Genomic DNA, 17,676 nt, shown 5'->3' with positions numbered 1-17,676 from the left:
GCTATTGTGAATTGTGCTGCTATAAACATTGATGTGGCTGTGTCCCTATAGTATGATGTTTTTAAGCCCTTTGGGTATAAACCGAGGAGAGGAATAGTTGGGTCAAATGGTGATTCCATTCCCAATCTTCCAAGAAATCTCCATACTGCTTTACATATTGGCTGCAACAATTTGCAGTTCCACCAGCAAAGTATGAGTGTACCTTTTTCCCCACATCCTCACCAACACTTATTGTTGTTTGTCTTCACAACCCCTTGTTTTTAATAAATTAGTTAATGTGTTTTTCTGATGTTTCCTGGTGATTCCATTGAGCTTATGCTTTCTTATCCAGAAAGCTGCATGTATATCCTTCTCAGAGGATCACATCTGGAGGCCCCCAACTGTCTGTCCCTCACTTAACTGGTGAGTTAATTTTAATCACCTGAAGTGTTGTCTAATTTCTCCACTGTATGATCATAACACATTTTTTTCCATTCCTTACAACTAATAAGCAATTTGTGGGGAAAAACTTTTAGACCATGCAAATATCCCACTCCTTATCAAAATTCCCCATAGACTAGCATTGGTTAATTCTTGCATGATCCAATTTGTTTTCTGATGGTTCCAAAATTATTTTCCATTTCCAGCACTCCTGCTTTGTTTGACAGGCAGCCCTCGGCTTTCCGAAATGAGTTGTAACAGCCTGCTTTCTCTCTCACTTATTCATTTACTATTGTGGACTCATGCATTTTTCTTCCCAATTGTTTATAATTCGTTGTTGTACTTAAGTATTTTGGTGCTCAGACTGTGTCAGAATTGACTGGTGGGAATCCCTTTAACCTGGCTCCTATGCCCTTGTGACATTTTCCCACTATTTTATTTTTTTTCCGGCTTTCTGGCATTAAAAAAAAAAAAAAAAAAAAAAAAAAGTCCTAATCTTATCTACTCTGCCACTGGCTTGTTTTGATCAGGTATGGTAGTAAAGATGGAGAAAACCTGGATGCTAAGTATGCTTCTGGCTTTTAGGGTGACTGTCTTTCCACCCTCTCAGACAAAACCATGACGAATATATACATACAATTAATATATACACAGATACAAATATACATATGCACTTATGCACTCCTATACATACATAACACACTTGTGCATGTTTATGTAAACATGCTTATGTACAGATTTTTTAAAATAATGAGCCTATACAAGTACCTTCACCTCCAATTGCAATGTATCCCCACAGTGAGAACCCTGATACCCAACAATCTACTTCCATCTCTCTCACACACAAACTCACATGCTCAGTCTTATAATACATATAAGTAGTTTCAAAATTGCTTCACACATACTCATAAAGTAATCAAACTGGTCAAACATTTTTAGATAAAATTCTTTAGCAATTCTTACCCCCTTCGCTCTACACATGCCCCACTTATCACTTAGTAGCTTGTTAGAAATCCTACTAAATTAGAAACTGTAGGATATAGCCCAGTAATCTATATTTCAACAAGTTCTCAAAGTGAATCTAAGGCATGCAAAAGTTTGAGAAGCACAGATCAAAATATTCAGCATTTTTAAAATATTTTTATGGGTGCCAGCCCATTGGATAATCAGGGGGTGACACAGGAACACTGTTCTTCCTTTCTCTGGGCCAGAAATACTCTATTTACCCAAGAGAATGCTTTCCAATCCCATAACTCCTTCCCCTCTGCTGTAGGCACTTGGCAAGATGAAGGAGGATATGTCAGTTAGTGCTAAAAAGCTCACAGCCCTGTGAGGCCCTGGGTTCAATCTCCAGCACCAAAAGCAAAAACCAAACAAACAAACAAACAAAAAAACTTCACAGTCAATAATATCTGACCCTTCTCTGGTTCTTGCCCAACTTCTGCTATCATTAGAACCACATACTCCCAGATAATTCTCATAAAATTCTGATTCCATCAGTCTCTGTTTTTGATAAGTGTATGGGATGATTCTTTTGAAAGTTTAAAAATACTGACCTCAGGGATGTCTGCCCCAGCAGCCAGGCTAGGTTTCTGCTGGCTCCTGGCACCTCTGCTTCCCTCCCCACAGGGTGGTACAGGACTCTGGTGAGACATGGCTAACTCATGATGCAGGGGAGGAAAGTGTGGGCCAGAAGGATGAGTTTTCTGTTCTTTGCCTATGGCAGCAACCAACTGAGAGAGAGGATCCACTTCTGAAACCCCTTGGCCCTGTTCTGTTGTATGGCCCATCTGCAGGATTTTAAGCTTGACTTTGGCAATTTCCAAGGCAAAATAAGTCAAAGGTGGCAGGGAGGTATAGCTACCATTTTTCAAAGTCCTGGCAATGAAGTTTGGGGAAGAGTATGGAAAATTAACAAAAGCAATTTGTTAGAAGGAATTAAAAGTGGAATACATGTTGTAATAGAAGTTAAAAGCTTCAACTTCAAAAGGAAAAGAAAGAACCTATCAAAGCTACCTGGTGACAAATTATGAGCATGCTCCCTCATCCCCACTGGAGTATACTGGGGTATCAGGAGAAGTTAAAAGCAATAGAACTGAAGATTATAAAGGAAAGGTCTCAGAAGAAATGGAAGACATTACCAAGGGGGAATTAAAGCTCTTTAGAGTATAACAGAATGTATCTAAGAATATTCTATGTACTAATGTAAAATATTTCTAACATTTAAGATCAGGGATCTGGGCTATCTCCATGTTTGATCTATTTTCAACAGGTTCTGAAGGGGTACCTCACTTGGTGATTCCATATTTCAGACTATCAAAAGAAACTGGGTTAAGGTTTAGACAATTAAAAGGGGGCTGTGAGGTCCAGGAATGACAAGTGGATGTGGGTACTCCTGTAGAAAAGCTGTTTTCTTAAGGTGATTTTAAGTGTCCTCTTGCTCTGTGACAATGATAGATTTGCAGTCTGCTTGATGATGGTGCTTGTGAATTGCTCTGTTTGGTCTGGGTTTTTTTGTTTTGTTTTGTTTTATATCAGTTTAATAAGAGTAAGCAAACAACTGAAACAGTTGATAATAAATATTTGAAAATTGGAAAAAAATATTGGCCTCAAAGCAAGTGGTTCCATTACTTGGGAAGCTTATTTTAAATGTTCATTTGTAAATCACACTCTCAAAGAATCCAGTTCATTAGGTATAGGATAAGGTTCCCAAATATGCATTTTGAACAAGCCACCCCTTCTTGCTCCTGCTCCTAGGTAATGTGGATGTATCTGGACCATACCTTGATTAGAGTTCACAGTCTGGATTCTAGGCCCTTGTTCCCCAGCACATAGCCCTGGACCAGCAGCTCGGTGTCACATAGTCCAGGTTAGACATTCAGAATCTCTGGCCCCACCTTGAGCTACTAAGTCAAAATTTCACCTTAACATGTGATCAAGTTTAAGAAACACTGATTTACAGTAATGGTTCTCAGCTAGAATTACATAGAGAACTTTCAAAAACCCCAGGTTTAGAACTCTGGTAGACTAAATAGATCAATCTCTCTGGAGATGAATCCCAAGCACCAGTGTTCATAGTGTTTCTTAGATGGTTCTAGTTCATAGCCAAGACTAAGAATTTCTCAGGATACCTCCAGACTCCCACTGCAGAATCTAGGCTAGCCCTGAAGCCCAGGAGAAAAGAATGATATCCTCAACCAGGGATCCAGAGCACTAGTAGTCAGAGGTTCAAAGAGCAAAATGTCCAATGACTTTGCAGTATATCATTTCACCTTATTTATAAAACATTCTCTTTCTTTGGTGGTACTGGGGATTGAATCTAGGGGCTCTCTACCACTAAAGCTACATTCTCAGCCCTTTTAATGTTTTGAGAGAGGGTCTATGTTGCCCAGGATAGCCTCAAACTTTTGATCTTTCTGCCTGAGCCTCGATAGTTGATGGAATTATAGTTGTGTGTCACTGCACCTGACTATAAAGCATTCTTTATTTGAGTCTTTCATCCCTTGGATTTGAATTTCTTCAAGACTAACCCCCTAAGATCATCTCATTAATATGTTATTATGATTTTTACTGCACAGACTCTGTGGATACATGCTGTCATCCATAAATCTAATCCTTTTCTCCTCTATATTAAACTAAGGCACATGAACCAATCACTACCCATTTTAGTAAGGAAGACTACAGGCAGGGAACCTAAGCCTTCTGGTGCTCCATGCTTGATCTTGGCCTTGATTACATAGGTAACTTTTTGTATAGAAAAAAGAAATGACATTCTGAGTGCAGGGAACAGCTTGAATAAAGGACTAAAAGTATGAAGTGCATCGAATGTTTAGAAATGACTTCTGAGCGTGGAACAGGAGTGATGGGTACCAGATGGACAAGTAATGGGGAGCGAGATGGGTAAGGTTGTTGAGGTAAGAGTGTCAAGGTCCTTGAATAGAGCAGTAATAGAGCTTTCTTCTGGGGCTTTTGGGAGGCCCTTGAGAAGCTTATTGTATAATACATGTTATTGGCAGCTTAGCATTTGCAATTTGATTCTAGAGACAAATTCCAGAACTGCAAACAAGGCAAACTTCACTAATTTGAAATTAATTGTGGAAAGTATCTGATACCTTAGTGAAAAGTAAAGTTGTAGATTATTTTTATTTATTTACTATTGTATGTATGTATGTATGTATGTATGTATGTATATATGTATGTATTTGGTACTGGGGATTGAATTCAGGGGCACTTGACCTCTGAGCCACATCCCCAGCCCTATTTCATATTTTATTTAGAAACACAGTCTCCCTGAGTTGCTTAGCACCTCACTTTTGCTGAAGCTAACTTTGAATTCACAATCCTCCTGTCTCAGCCTTCCAAGCCACTAGGATTACAGGCATGCGCCACCACACCTGGTTAGTAGATTATTTTTAAAGGAATACTATTTTATGACTTTCAGTTGCTACAAATATTATAAAGTAATATGTGCAGCTATTAATTATAGAAGTGGAACCAATATACTTTAATTCACAATAGGCCTATATGAGATAAAAATGCATAATAAGCATGTAATTTGTCAAGCATGTAATTTGTCCATTTTGGTTGTTTTGTCATAAAAGCATCATAACCAGGAGATCCATATCATATATTTCCAATTATTGGGTTCCAAACTACTGAGGGCCTTTTTAAAAATAAGGAACACTGATGTATCAAAACTATAGTGGGGGGCTAAGGTTGTGGCTCAGCGGCAGAATGCTTATATAGTACCCATGAGGCACTGGGTTCAATTCTTAGCACCACACAAAAAGAAATAAATTAAATAGAGGTTAAAAAAAATTCTAGTAGGTCAGGCATTAACAGAAGTTTAGAAATTTAACTGGTCACAGTGGCACATGCCTGTAATTCCATCAACTCAGGAGGCTGAGGCAGGAGGATTGACAGTTTGAGGCAAGCCTCAGCAACTCAGCGAGGCTCTCTGTAATGCAGTGAGACCATGTCTCAAAATAAAATAGAAACAAAGGCCTGGGTGATGTAGCTCAGTGGTAGAGCACCCCTAGGTTCAGTCCCCAGCATCAAAACTAAACAAATAAATAAATAAAATCTTAAAATTTTAAAAAATTTCTTAAATAAAGGAGGGAGAAGTTTTGGAATTTAGATATCAAAATTCATTTTTTTAATCTAAAAATCAAAATTCTTGAGCCAAACTTTTGGAAAAGAACCATACTCCCCTTTGCTGCCAACTAAATAATCAAGTACAAGGCCCTGCCCTCTCTTCCCACCAGCAGCTATGAAGCTGCAATAGAGAGAGAGCACTTTGGCAGGAAGGTTCAGGTCAGTAGGTGTCTCTTCCTGCCAAGTGTAGAAATCCTTGAGCCTATGCTCAGGAAAGGTGTGTTTTGGGGCTAAAATAGCCAGCAAGAGAACAAGGCCAGTGTATTTGGGATGTGAAATGCATTCACTCAACAGGGATTCCCAGCCTGTGCAAGCAGAAAAACAGAACAAATGAGGAAAGACAGTTTGGTGGGAGGAATGAGCTAAGATATCCTAGAATCACACAAAAAGGGCCCTGTGTTCTCTGCTTTCCCCAGTCTGTGCCTGAGGGCTCATTGGAGCCACACCTCCTAGTCCCCTCTAGTAATATCACTGGTTCCTATATTGATTCAAACCTCAGCTCCACCAAGATCATTGGGGTGACCTTGGCCCAGGCCCTCACCCTCACTGAGCCTCAGGCTGCTCTTTTGTCAATTAGGAGATAATAATCGTTATTATGAGGCCATGCATGGCCTTTCACATATGGGGCTTAGCACAGGGGTGGGGGGGGTTCCTATTCCACCCTTCCGGACTGTCTGCCTTTTATACACAGTCCAGGGCCTCCCCCTCTCCTGGGCTACGACTGAGCTTTACCTAGAGAAGAAAGATGAATCAAAGTGTTTTATACGTTGACTCTGGAAGGACTTCAGGCAGCAAACATGGGATGGCAGGTGCCTGTCCTGGATAGATCTTTTCAAAAAGCAACAAGGGGCAGGGTAGTGGTGGGAAGTTTGGATAACCATTCCCACCTGAATGGATGGAGCAGACTTACCTCTGTTGACTTTAGCCAAAGCCCTCTATGCCCCATTGTTCTTCTTCCACATTGAGTCAGCTGATCTATGCTCTCTAGCCCCCTCCTGACTCAGGTCCCTCTCCCCGGCCAGCATGGAGGTGCTGCCCACTATGTTGCCCAAACTGCCTCCATCTCAACTTCCATCCAGACTACTTCGTTGAATGGATAAAGTGCAGACATTTCAGCCACCTGGAGACAGGTCTGGCTGACAACTGGCCTGCTGCCTGACTGGCCAACAGTTCACCCGGGGTTCCCTGGGCTCTACTTCATATGCTCCTGCCATCTCACCATCCTGGGAAGGTTCTGAAGATGTGTCCACCACACTCACCTCAACGCCCAGGGCACAGTGAATTGAAGGCCCATGTTCCCCACTCATCAGCTTTGTTCCCACAGGCAAGTCACCTGACCTCTCCAATAGTCTTTTATCTACAAAAAAGGGGATAAAATGGGTATCTACAAAAAAGGGGATACCCATTTTATACCTCACCTGAGTTTTGTGGAGTCACACATGAAGTTTTTTTGGAGGTGTTTTAGCACTGAAAAACAAAATACAGTGTGAGTTATGATGATAATTCTTTGCTGGGAAAATCTGCTGTTTGTTTGTATTAGGCTTTTCATGTGCATGTCCAGAAGTTTCCATAGTTGTTCTAGCTACCCCCACGTACACAGACACATAGCCAACGTAGCTTGTGTCCAGCAGAGTGTGTTGGCTCCACCTCCCTATGCTGGACATCAGTTTCCAGACAATCTGTGCAGAAGTTTTCTTCCCACGCCAAGGCTGTCCTTGGCCATATCAGTGAGAACTCGCTAGTGTGGCCTTTCAAACCACATGTTATGCCGCACCCTGCAGTTTGCCACTTAAAACCTGCCTTGTTGCTAAAACAGTTGGAGGTTCTGCTTGTAAATATGTACACAGCACAGCAAAAGAACTCCAGGCAAGGCAGATAACATTCTGACCCAGATGCCTGGAGGCTGAACTATAATCCTGAGGCTGTTCCAGTCAATAGCCCAACTCTCTAATCTCCACAGTGTGGGTGGGTACCAGCCTGGAAGACGTGCTCAGGCGAAGCTACAGTCACTTCCATCGTTTCTCCTTAGGAGTCTCTCCCCACCCTGGTCTTGTTTAATGAAATCTGTTGCACACTTGCTCGTCCACCTGTGTTGTCTCCTGGAGTTTACTCTGAGAAACATCTGTGGCCTATAAGAGAGGGTCTTTGGGGGCTCACTGAACATCAACACCAACCAGCTATTGTCCTTGAAATAGGCCAGAAGGGACTCTTTCCCAGTGGCAGTCAGCTGAGGGCTGGGGGCTCACCTCCTATGCCTACCCAGCTACTACTTTGTTTTGCTTCTCAGTGCTGGGGATTGAACCCAGGGGTGCTCTACCACTGAGATGTATCCCCAGACCCCACCCCACCCCACACACACACTTTTTGAGATAGGGACTCCTTAAATTACTAAGGCTGACCTTGAACTTGTCATCCTCCTCCCTCTGAAGAATATAGCTCAGTCCCTGGGTTTAATCCCAAGGAATTTAAAAAAAAAAAAAAGAATATCTCCATTGTATGAACATGTAACAATGAATCCCACAAATGATTTCCATTATTATGTATGATAATAATGCACCAATGAAAAATATAGAAAAAGACTATAAAGAAAATAATTTAAAAAATAACTCCATTTATGAATTTCAGTTTTCTAATCTTACAAGACCTGATGATTTTTCACTAGGCACACAAACCTCATTTCTTTCCTACCTCTCCTGAAGGTGCTTTTCCGAAAGTCTTTCTCATCTTCATCTGTTCCACCTCAGCCTTATCTCTGCCTTCCAGGAGTAATATTGAGGCAGTGGTACATGAGCAGTCTGCCAAAAGACAAGACATGGACCAGAGGGGTTGTCCAGTTGTCCCTCGAGAGAATAGTACAAACCTCACACTTCTCAGGGTGTCCAATGATTACTCAGAAACCAACGGTAATCAGGGTCCACACTGTCTGCCACTTCCCCTGAATTGGTGCTGAAGGTTGTAGACATGCATCAAGTCATGTAGATGGTTATTTAGTCCAGTCCTTTATTATTATTATTATTATTATTATTATTATTATTATTATTATGAAACCTGAAGCCAGCTTGATTCAAGGATTTAACCCAATCATTTGACTAATTAGCCACAGAGCCAGGAGCAGAATCCAAATCCTCAGACAACTAGATAAAGACTTTCCCTTGATGCCCCCGCCCTATGGACTGGGAGCACAGAGTGACATACACCTGATTATACCTGCCCCCCTCATCTGTATGAAGCAGCCAATAGGACAAATATACCAAGACCATCAGGAAGCATGTTAAATTGTTCTAGGATTTTAATGCAAAAGTAGAAACTCAGTAAAAATAACTAGTCCATCCATCGGTTGTGAAATGACTCAAGTCCTAGGAGGACAAAGGCTTAACTGGACTCTATGGCAGTTGTTATTACTTGATTGCCTAAAGTTCATCAGATTGAAGCAACTGTAGGTCTGTGAGTTTATGTTTTGCCACCTTTGTTCAGATGAACATGGGTTTGGATTATTTACGGTACCAGCTGATTGCAAAATAGTTACTCTTTGAGAAATCATGAAGGATGGGCATGATACAATGAAAAGTCAACATAGAAGCTGTATGTTGCAAAAGAGAAAAAGGTTACCTTGGACATTGTTTAACTGAGGTAATAGATTTTGGGAAACAAGAGACACCACAGCTGTGCATAAGAGCTTTAGAACCCACAGGGGTCCTACTGCCTGCTTATTTAAAGACATCTGCAGAAAAAGAGATTGAAGGATTTCTACAAGCTCATACCAAAGGTTAGAGTCAGATCAAAGACTCACACCTAATGTGTAAGTCCAGTATTCATACTTGTATTTTGACAAAAGAAGGAAGAAGAATCTACAGTACTCCTTAAGGGTTAATGGTTTTAATCCATCCAACATGTATTATCTTACTTAATGCTTATTACAATCCTGAGAAGTGTAAGAAAGCTATTACCCTTCATTTTGCAACTGGGGACATTAAGCTCAAAGAAGATGAGGGAATTGCCCAAGATCACACCGTTTTTTTATACCAGGGATTGAATTCAGGGCCTCCTGAGTCTCCGGGATTATAGGAAGGCACCACCATACCCAATAAAAACTTTTTTTTTTTTTTTTTTTTTGGTGGTGCTAGGGATTGAATCCAGGTGAACCCAGGACTTTGAGCATGTTAGGCATGTGCCCTACCACTAAACCATATCCTCAGCCCCCAAGATCATGCTTCTATCAGTGGTCTCAGAGCTGGCTACTATGTCTTCTGAATCCAGGTTCATCTAAGAAGTTGTATTATAAATCCATCTCGCCTTGCCATCTTCCTGGCCAATACATCTGTGCTCAGATACCCCTAACAAATTCTTGAACCGTCAACACTTTAGATGTTGTAAGGGACTTTGTGGAATTACATTAGGAAAATGGATATAAGTTTAAATACATATGCTTAGCTAAAACTATTGTGGAATTACAGAGCTTCCTTTGCCTTTTGTACTTTATAAATATGAAAGCATTCAGATAAAAAAAATGCTTGACTGGTGTCTGATTCTGGAATGTTATTACATTCCATATTATGAAGTATGTCCTAAGATAGGGCCTCTTAAACTCCAGGTTGTAAGGAACTAATTGTTTGTTGGTTTGTTTTCTAATTTTCATCTGTCCCAGACCAGTAGTTCTGACAATACAATAAAAATGTATTAGTAGAAAAATAACCACTTGAATGTTGCACAGTGTCAAGCTTCCATAAACATTTCTAATTATTCTCCATTTTCTGCACCAATCTTGTTGTAGGTCAGTAACAGTTTGCAGACCAGCATGGATCTGCCCATCATACTTTGAGAAACACTCTTCAAAGGAATGCTATTTCTGAGAGAAATGCCCTGAAAAAAGAGTTCCTGGATTATTAGGGGGATCCCATATGATAGAAAATGTTGGTGTACAACACTTCCATATCAAGGGCTCTGAGAAGTCCTGCACTAAAGAAGCTTGTGTAATTATTAACTGATTTGACCTCATAACTCATTGTTCACAGAGTACCTTTTAACATCCTGCAGATTCATCCCCCAAACATAACTGCATCCATTTCTTGAAACACACTTGGTTCTGCCTTGCCTATGATAGGCAGAGCAAGTCCCCAGGCATGCCTGAAATAGAAGCTTCTGTCCTTGCCCATGTCCTCATGCTCTTTTTAAATTTTTTTTCTTTATTATCACCTTTTACTTCTGTTTGGCACATTCTCTGACTTTTACCATCTTCTAGGTCTGATTCATCCTGCTTCATGGCACTTGCAATGGGCGACCTTACACATAGAGATCAAAAATTACCTGTCTGTCTGAGACACTGCCTCTATCTTGCAAATATACCTGCTTGCCCACCTTCATGGAGGTGATTCATGATGGATCTTCTTCATCTTCGGTACTACCTTTCACAGTAAATCCAGTTTATGATAAATATTTCTCTCTTTTTAATGGAAACTATATATCCATACAGAAAACACTACTGTCACCTAAAACACTTGCATTGCTATTCCCTCAGCATCAGTGCTTGTTCTTTCCAACTTTCACTTTACTCTTTATCTCTCCGCCCGCACATGTGTGTAGACCCTCCAACCTCCAGTTGATGGCTTCCTCCCTTATGATGTATAATCTCTACCCCAAAATGCATTCCTCAAACATTCCAAAACATGACTGCCATTCATATGCTCTCAAAGGTTCTAACAGTTACAGTCCTGTGAAAGCTTCTAGAAGTATGACTTTATTTCTATAGGTTGCTCTTCCTCACCTCCTCTGGTCACAGGGAATCCTCAACAAGGTTTAGTCAATTCTCCACTCTACTGCTATCTCTGCCTTCTCTCCAACTTCTGCAGAGTTTTCTCCAGATATAACTACATCCATTTATTCATAGAAAAAACCCCCAATCCCCACATGGGCTGTAAGTTTCTCTTCTACCTGCACTATTTAGGATGACCTGGAAACTGAAAACTAGTCAGCCAGGTCCCTGCTCCAACAAAATCTTGCTTTCCAGGTTTTGGCATTGTAGTAGCTACAGTGCTTGAGATCTTAGGACAGGAACTTCCAAACTGAGTCCCCCAGCCTTAGTACCATATAATACATTAGTCAATGTTCTCTGCAAAAAAAAAAAAAAAAAAAAAAAAAAAATTATATATATATATATATATATATATATATATATATATATATATATTATATATATAAATGTGTGTGTGTGTGTGTGTGCTTTAACACACATTATGAATTTTGAGGAAGAGGCTGTATTTAACAGTTTTAATAGTTTTCTCTGAATTTCTTGATCTGCAAATCATCTTTTCACAGAACCTTTGCTAGAGACCCAATCATTCCTCTGCTTCTATTTGGGAAATTCTGGCTCCAGGGTAGCCTTAGCCCCCTCAATCCTGCTAAGCACTGAGACCAGACTGGAGTCCTTTAAAAGTACATCTGGTTAGGTAGAAAACGGATCTATGTGATTTTCCTTCGCTCTTCCTTTTGAATGATAGATAAGTTCAGGCTTCAACCAACACTGTTATTTACTTTTCCATAGGTGCATGCTGTGTAATTTATCATCTAGAGCCCTAACGACATCCAAGTCTATATTTCTAGCCCAGACTTCTCCCCTGAGCTCCAAACCCCATTCATCCTACTATCTGCTGGATGACCACTCATTGAAGATCTTTAACCGAATGTCCTGCAAGCACTTCCAGTACATTTCATCCGATATAGAAGTAATTGCTGCCCTCATAAAACGCATCTCTGCAATCCCAAAGGTCCCAATACTTCCCTCCAACCAGACCCTGGGAGATGTTCTAAACTCTACCATCACAGCCAAGTTATTATTCCTCTCAATTCTATCTCCTAAGAAGGGCTTCTCTGTCCTCAACTGCCGTTGTCTAATTTGGGGTACTCATTACTGCAGTTTTCTGTCTTCTATCTTAGGTCGGGCTTTCTGGGAAGCAAACTTTAAGTTTCTGAGATTTCGGTGGGAAGGTTGTTGGAGAGTGCATGTGAGAGAGATTAATACCTTTGTGAGGAGTGGAGAAAGTAAGTGGAACTGCACTGTAGTTGCAAGAATAACTTCAACCAATCCTCCAGGGTGCTCTGGAACTGTATGACCCTTACGACTTATTCAAACTTGATGTAAGGGGTTGAGGTGAGGGGACCTTAAAGTAACAAATTCCACTCTCCTTAACCTCCACCACTCACCCTGCCATCTCCTACTGCTCCCACCTGCCACTGGATGTGAGCAGCACCCATCCCAACCCAGGGATCTCAGCTGAGATCACCAGCAACCAGGGCCTCAGCCTTCAAAGGAAGCAGAGTAGAGTAGGACATCATTCACCACAATGTCTTGCTGCTTTCCAGGTTGTCCCCACAACACCACCAGAAGGGTTTGCTGATCCCAAACTTAATCACATTACCTCCTTTCAGTAACTTCTCCTTACCCACAAGATGATTCAAATATGATCTGTCTGATGGAAGTTTATCTCCCTTGGCTCTTCCCCTCACATGCACACTTAAGCCACAAATACCATGATGGTGCTCTATCTTAGTCCCTTACCAATGCTGCTCCTCAGCTGGGAAGGATACCCACTTCTCTTACCAGCAGACATCCATTTAGCCTTTAGGGCTCATCTTAGTAACTTCTCTGAAATGCCTTTCTATTAACCTCAAAGAGAGGTAATAATATGCTTGCAATTATTTGCTTACATGACCACTAGACAGACCTTCTTTTGAGCTGAGCCTGGATTATATTCATAGAGTGTGAATGAAGGAATTAGTCAGCCATGGTCATCATGTACCAGTCTCCTCCTACTGGGGTTAACTCAAACTAACTCGAGTTGACTTTAATCTACTCATTTTTTTTTTCAGGGACTTAATTTGGTTGCTCCATGAGAGCTGCAGGCCCCAGAAGGAAGAACTCTATTTAGGGAATCTTACTTCTGAAGCTCTTTCTCTAGTATTTACTAATGATTGGACCAATGGTCTTTTAAGTGGGGTGAATGCATTCCAGAGCCTGGGCAAGCTGATGTATCTGGAGAAGAGAATTCCTATGTCTATTTGTGTCTGTGTTACCCCTTTTAAAATTCCTACATTTTATGTATTCCTATATTTTATTATGTGCATAATATAGTAGTATAGTAACACATGTGTAATTTATAAATAACATAAGGGAGTCTATACTCAAAAAAAATTTTTAGGTGCTTGGTATGGAACTCAAGGCATCTCATACTTTAAGCATGTCTTCACTGAGCTACACCCTTGGCCTTGTGAACATTTTTTTAAAACTAAATAACACATTGTTTTTATTAAAAAAAATTGGAGACCTTTTGATTGGACTCCAAATATTGGAGGCTTCTTCAGCTTTCACCTACTAGCACATCAGCTGATCTCTTGCAGAGTAAATTTGTATGGCAGGTACCTAGGTTGTAGAGGAACTTGGAAATCTGGGATCTGGAATAACTAGGAATGAAAGGCAGAGGCTTAAACAGAGGAGCAAGCCATCTAGAGAAAGCACAGAGCCCGAATCTAGCCAAAACTGGTGAAACAACTAGCCAGGGACTGAGAACCCACAGCACACAGAGAGTGAGGTGAAAACGGAAGTGGCCGCAGACAAGGATGCTAACTAGAGGTACAAGGTGTGAGAGTGGCAATCCTGACCCCCCAGGGAGGTCTACATGCTTTACTGCTTCTTGTGGTTGGAGAGAGAGGTGTAGCCAGCCAGTATGAAGATGGCAGTGGCTGTTCCAGAGCACCTATGTAGGGGCCCAAAAGGCAACAGTCTGCTAGGAGTCAGGGCACAGGAGGCTTGTTTTCAAGCTGTATCAACACGAATAGAGCACAGTTTCTACTGGGGTGTATGGTTAGGGATTGATTGATAATGGAGATGGGGAGGGGGGTGGATGTTGTGAGTAATGTAGCCCTTTGTGCCCTTTGGCATGAGGAATTCAGTGAGTCACCTTAGGCTGGAAAGATGAGAAAGATGCTGGTCTAGCACCAACCTGTGGGGGCCCAAGGGCCACACTGGAATGGTATACTGGAATAGCTCTAGCATCTAAGAAGCAGCTTCATGATACAGGACCAGAAAGGCAGGCACAAGGACTGGGTCTCTCAATGGGAAACCAGGTAAGGGAGGAGGGGACTCCAAGAGCAAGATTTATACAAGAAGCCAAATGGATACAGAGAAACCCCCAAATGAAAATGGCTAGAGTTTTCTTTTCTTTTCTTTTCTTTTCTTTTCTTTTCTTTTCTTTTCTTTTCTTTTCTTTCCCTTCCCTTCCCTTTTCTTTTCTTTCCTTTCTAAATTCTGGGAAATAAAATCTAGAATCTCATCAAACTCAGAATCTCATCTGTGCTAGGCAAACTATCAACTGAGCTACAACCCTTGCCCCAAAATCTTATGTGCAGAGTTTCCTGGAACAGAACAAAGATCAGCAGGGAAACAAATGCAATTCATTTTTATTCCTTTAGACTCTCAGTTGGACTGTTGCTCTTCTACCAAAAGCAGACCATAAACCTCTAAGGTCTACCTAAAATCAGTTCTTGCTGATAATACCTTGCATTAGTGAAGCATTTCAGTTACCATGAACTTTTATATGTTATTTCATAGTATAACCCGCAAGGTAATTATTCTTATATCCACTCTGCAGAGGGAAAAAAATCATAGTTTAAAGTGATCAGTTCATTAATTAAGAGGTTTGTACTCTACAATGAGGAATCTGAGGCCCAGATGGAATTACCTGATATAAATAAGTCAAAAAGCAGATACCCATCAAAGATGGAACTCATGCCTAAGATCTTAGATGCTAGAGCTATTCCAGTACACCTTACCTGTGTCCCAGTTCTCTGTTCTTTCCCTATACTTTCCTTTGACCCCTCTGTGGCATTTCAATCAGATTTCAGCAGAGAGAAAGCAGGCCACCAGGAATGGCTAAAAAAAATTATTGGCCCAGTCCTTCTATTCCTGATCCCCCAGGTAATTTGTTCTAACATCTTCTGTTTATTTGCAGCATGCAAAAGGAAAGAGCAAGAACATGGGAAAGATAGAGGCAACACACCCAAAAAGCCCAGGTTGGTCTTCACAGATGTCCAGCGTCGAACTCTACATGCAATATTCAAGGAAAATAAGCGTCCATCCAAAGAATTGCAAATCACCATTTCCCAGCAGCTGGGGTTGGAGCTGAGCACGGTCAGCAACTTCTTCATGAACGCAAGGAGGAGGAGTCTGGACAAGTGGCAGGACGAGGGCAGCTCCAATTCAGGCAACTCATCTTCTTCATCAAGCACTTGTACCAAAGCATGAAGAAAGAACCACAAACTAAAACCTCGGTGGAAAAGCTTTAAATAAAAAACAAAACAAAAAAATTTTTAAAGACCAGGACCTCAAGATAGCAGGTTTATACTTAGAAATATTTGAAGAAAAAAAAAGTGATATTTATAGTCCAAAGAAACCAAAGACTTAGCTCACCTGCATTCTGACTTTGTTCGGAGACACACACTTGAGCAGGGCGACGACTCAGCAAGAAGTTATGAGTGGGAAAACAAAACTGGATCTCACACCTTCAATCCCTGATCATTCTCGCTGTGCTTGGCTGTTTAGTGGTTTGGAGCATAGTGATTTTGAGCCATTGTGTGGACAGTTTTAAGATCGTTATCTGTTCCACTGTACCATGAAGGTGTATGGTGTCTCAGTACTGTGTGTGGGTACACCCGCATGTACACACACACACATACACACACATACACACACACACACACACACACACACACCACGTACACCACCAGTGGTTAAAAACTTAGGCAGGGCTGGTCTTCAGGAAGAGTTGTGCTGTAGGAGTGCAACCAATATGGTGTGGGGTTGTCTGAGTTCATTGGATTAAGAGTGTGATTTTGCTCGTCTAGCCCAGTGTTTGAACCTGCCAGGCTCACAACCTAAATGCAGATTCAAACCCAGCAAGGAAAATTTGAATGACACCTAAACCAGTGCATTCTCTTTGTTTGTTAAGGAATGTTCAGATATTTTTTAAGAAATGAAACAAGAGTCCATCCATTAAAAAAAAAAAATCACCTAGGTACCAAAGAACACACTTGATATTATAGTGCAGGTATTTTATTGCAATGATTTTAATAACCAAAGCTATTTTTACACAAGATACTATGTAAAGTTATACGTATGAACTGATCTCGCTGGAATACACATGCCACATAGATCCACAGCTATTATTTATGACTCTTGAAGCATTTGAAATATGAGTTTTCAGAAATGGCAAGAAAGAATGTAGCTTCAGGGAAGCAATTAATATCACGGCAGAGAGGTCGATGCAGTACACATGTACATCCAGGTGGGACACTCCTCTCCAGGATTCATAAATGTCACTTACATAGAAAAATGGACACAATACCATAATCTGTACATAGCTGAAAAAACGCAAGGATCCTTCTAAAATAGGACCCCATTTGCACCACTAGAAAACTAAGTTTAACAAGGGCAACTAAATTAGAAACTTTGTTCAAAGTGGCTAAAGTGAACATGCCAAAGTGACGAGTTTTAGTAAAAGAACTTAGATTAATTTGACTTCAATTTGCTTAATGCATTTGGTACCAAATATCTTGAAATTTTTTTACAAACATAAATAAGGTGAGCAGACTAACATTATTATTAAAATGAATGTCCAAGAATTTTTAATCATCCTAAAAAATAATCATAGTGATTTTATTGCAAATCTCAGACACTTTATGACTTGGACATCTATAAGACAGTATGTGCTACCGAGAAGTGTTGGAATTGGTGGAACTGCATAGAGAAAGCCAGAATTCTAATGGAACACAAGATTTTTGGTTCTATTAGTATTATGCAACTTATTTCACTAAGCATAGTCTTCAAAGCATACTACATTCTTTCTTGCTACTGCATGAAACTGGAAATTTATAACATAAATTCCAGAGGCAGATTAAAAATTAGGCCTGAGCTTCCAAATACCCAATTTTAAATTTCTGTTTTTCCAAATCACTCAATTGAGGCCATGTAAGTCAAGGCAAAAATAATAAGATAATAATGTTGTACTAGTGGTACCCTTGTGAATCACTTGATTCCCAGAAACTTCTCTTGAA

The 17,676-nt window shown here is 40.6% G+C and overlaps 1 protein-coding gene and 1 pseudogene across 1 annotated transcript in view; both read left to right on the top strand.

The window, feature by feature from the left end:
• The window catches only part of Onecut1 (one cut homeobox 1), a 32,238-nt gene extending 16,370 nt beyond the window's left edge, over positions 1-15,868 (top strand). The window contains exon 2 of the mRNA XM_076848582.2: positions 15,576-15,868. Coding sequence (XP_076704697.1) covers positions 15,576-15,868 — 293 coding nt within the window. The remainder of the gene's footprint in view (positions 1-15,575) is intronic.
• Positions 2,074-2,592, top strand: LOC143393489 (gamma-glutamylcyclotransferase pseudogene; annotated as a pseudogene).
• Positions 15,869-17,676: the final 1,808 nt, after the last annotated feature.

The sequence above is a fragment of the Callospermophilus lateralis genome, chromosome 3 (assembly GCF_048772815.1).
Source record: "Callospermophilus lateralis isolate mCalLat2 chromosome 3, mCalLat2.hap1, whole genome shotgun sequence".
Taxonomy (NCBI): domain Eukaryota; kingdom Metazoa; phylum Chordata; class Mammalia; order Rodentia; family Sciuridae; genus Callospermophilus; species Callospermophilus lateralis.
Note: the sequence above shows the minus strand (reverse complement) of the source record. Positions and strands in the feature narration are given on the sequence as shown.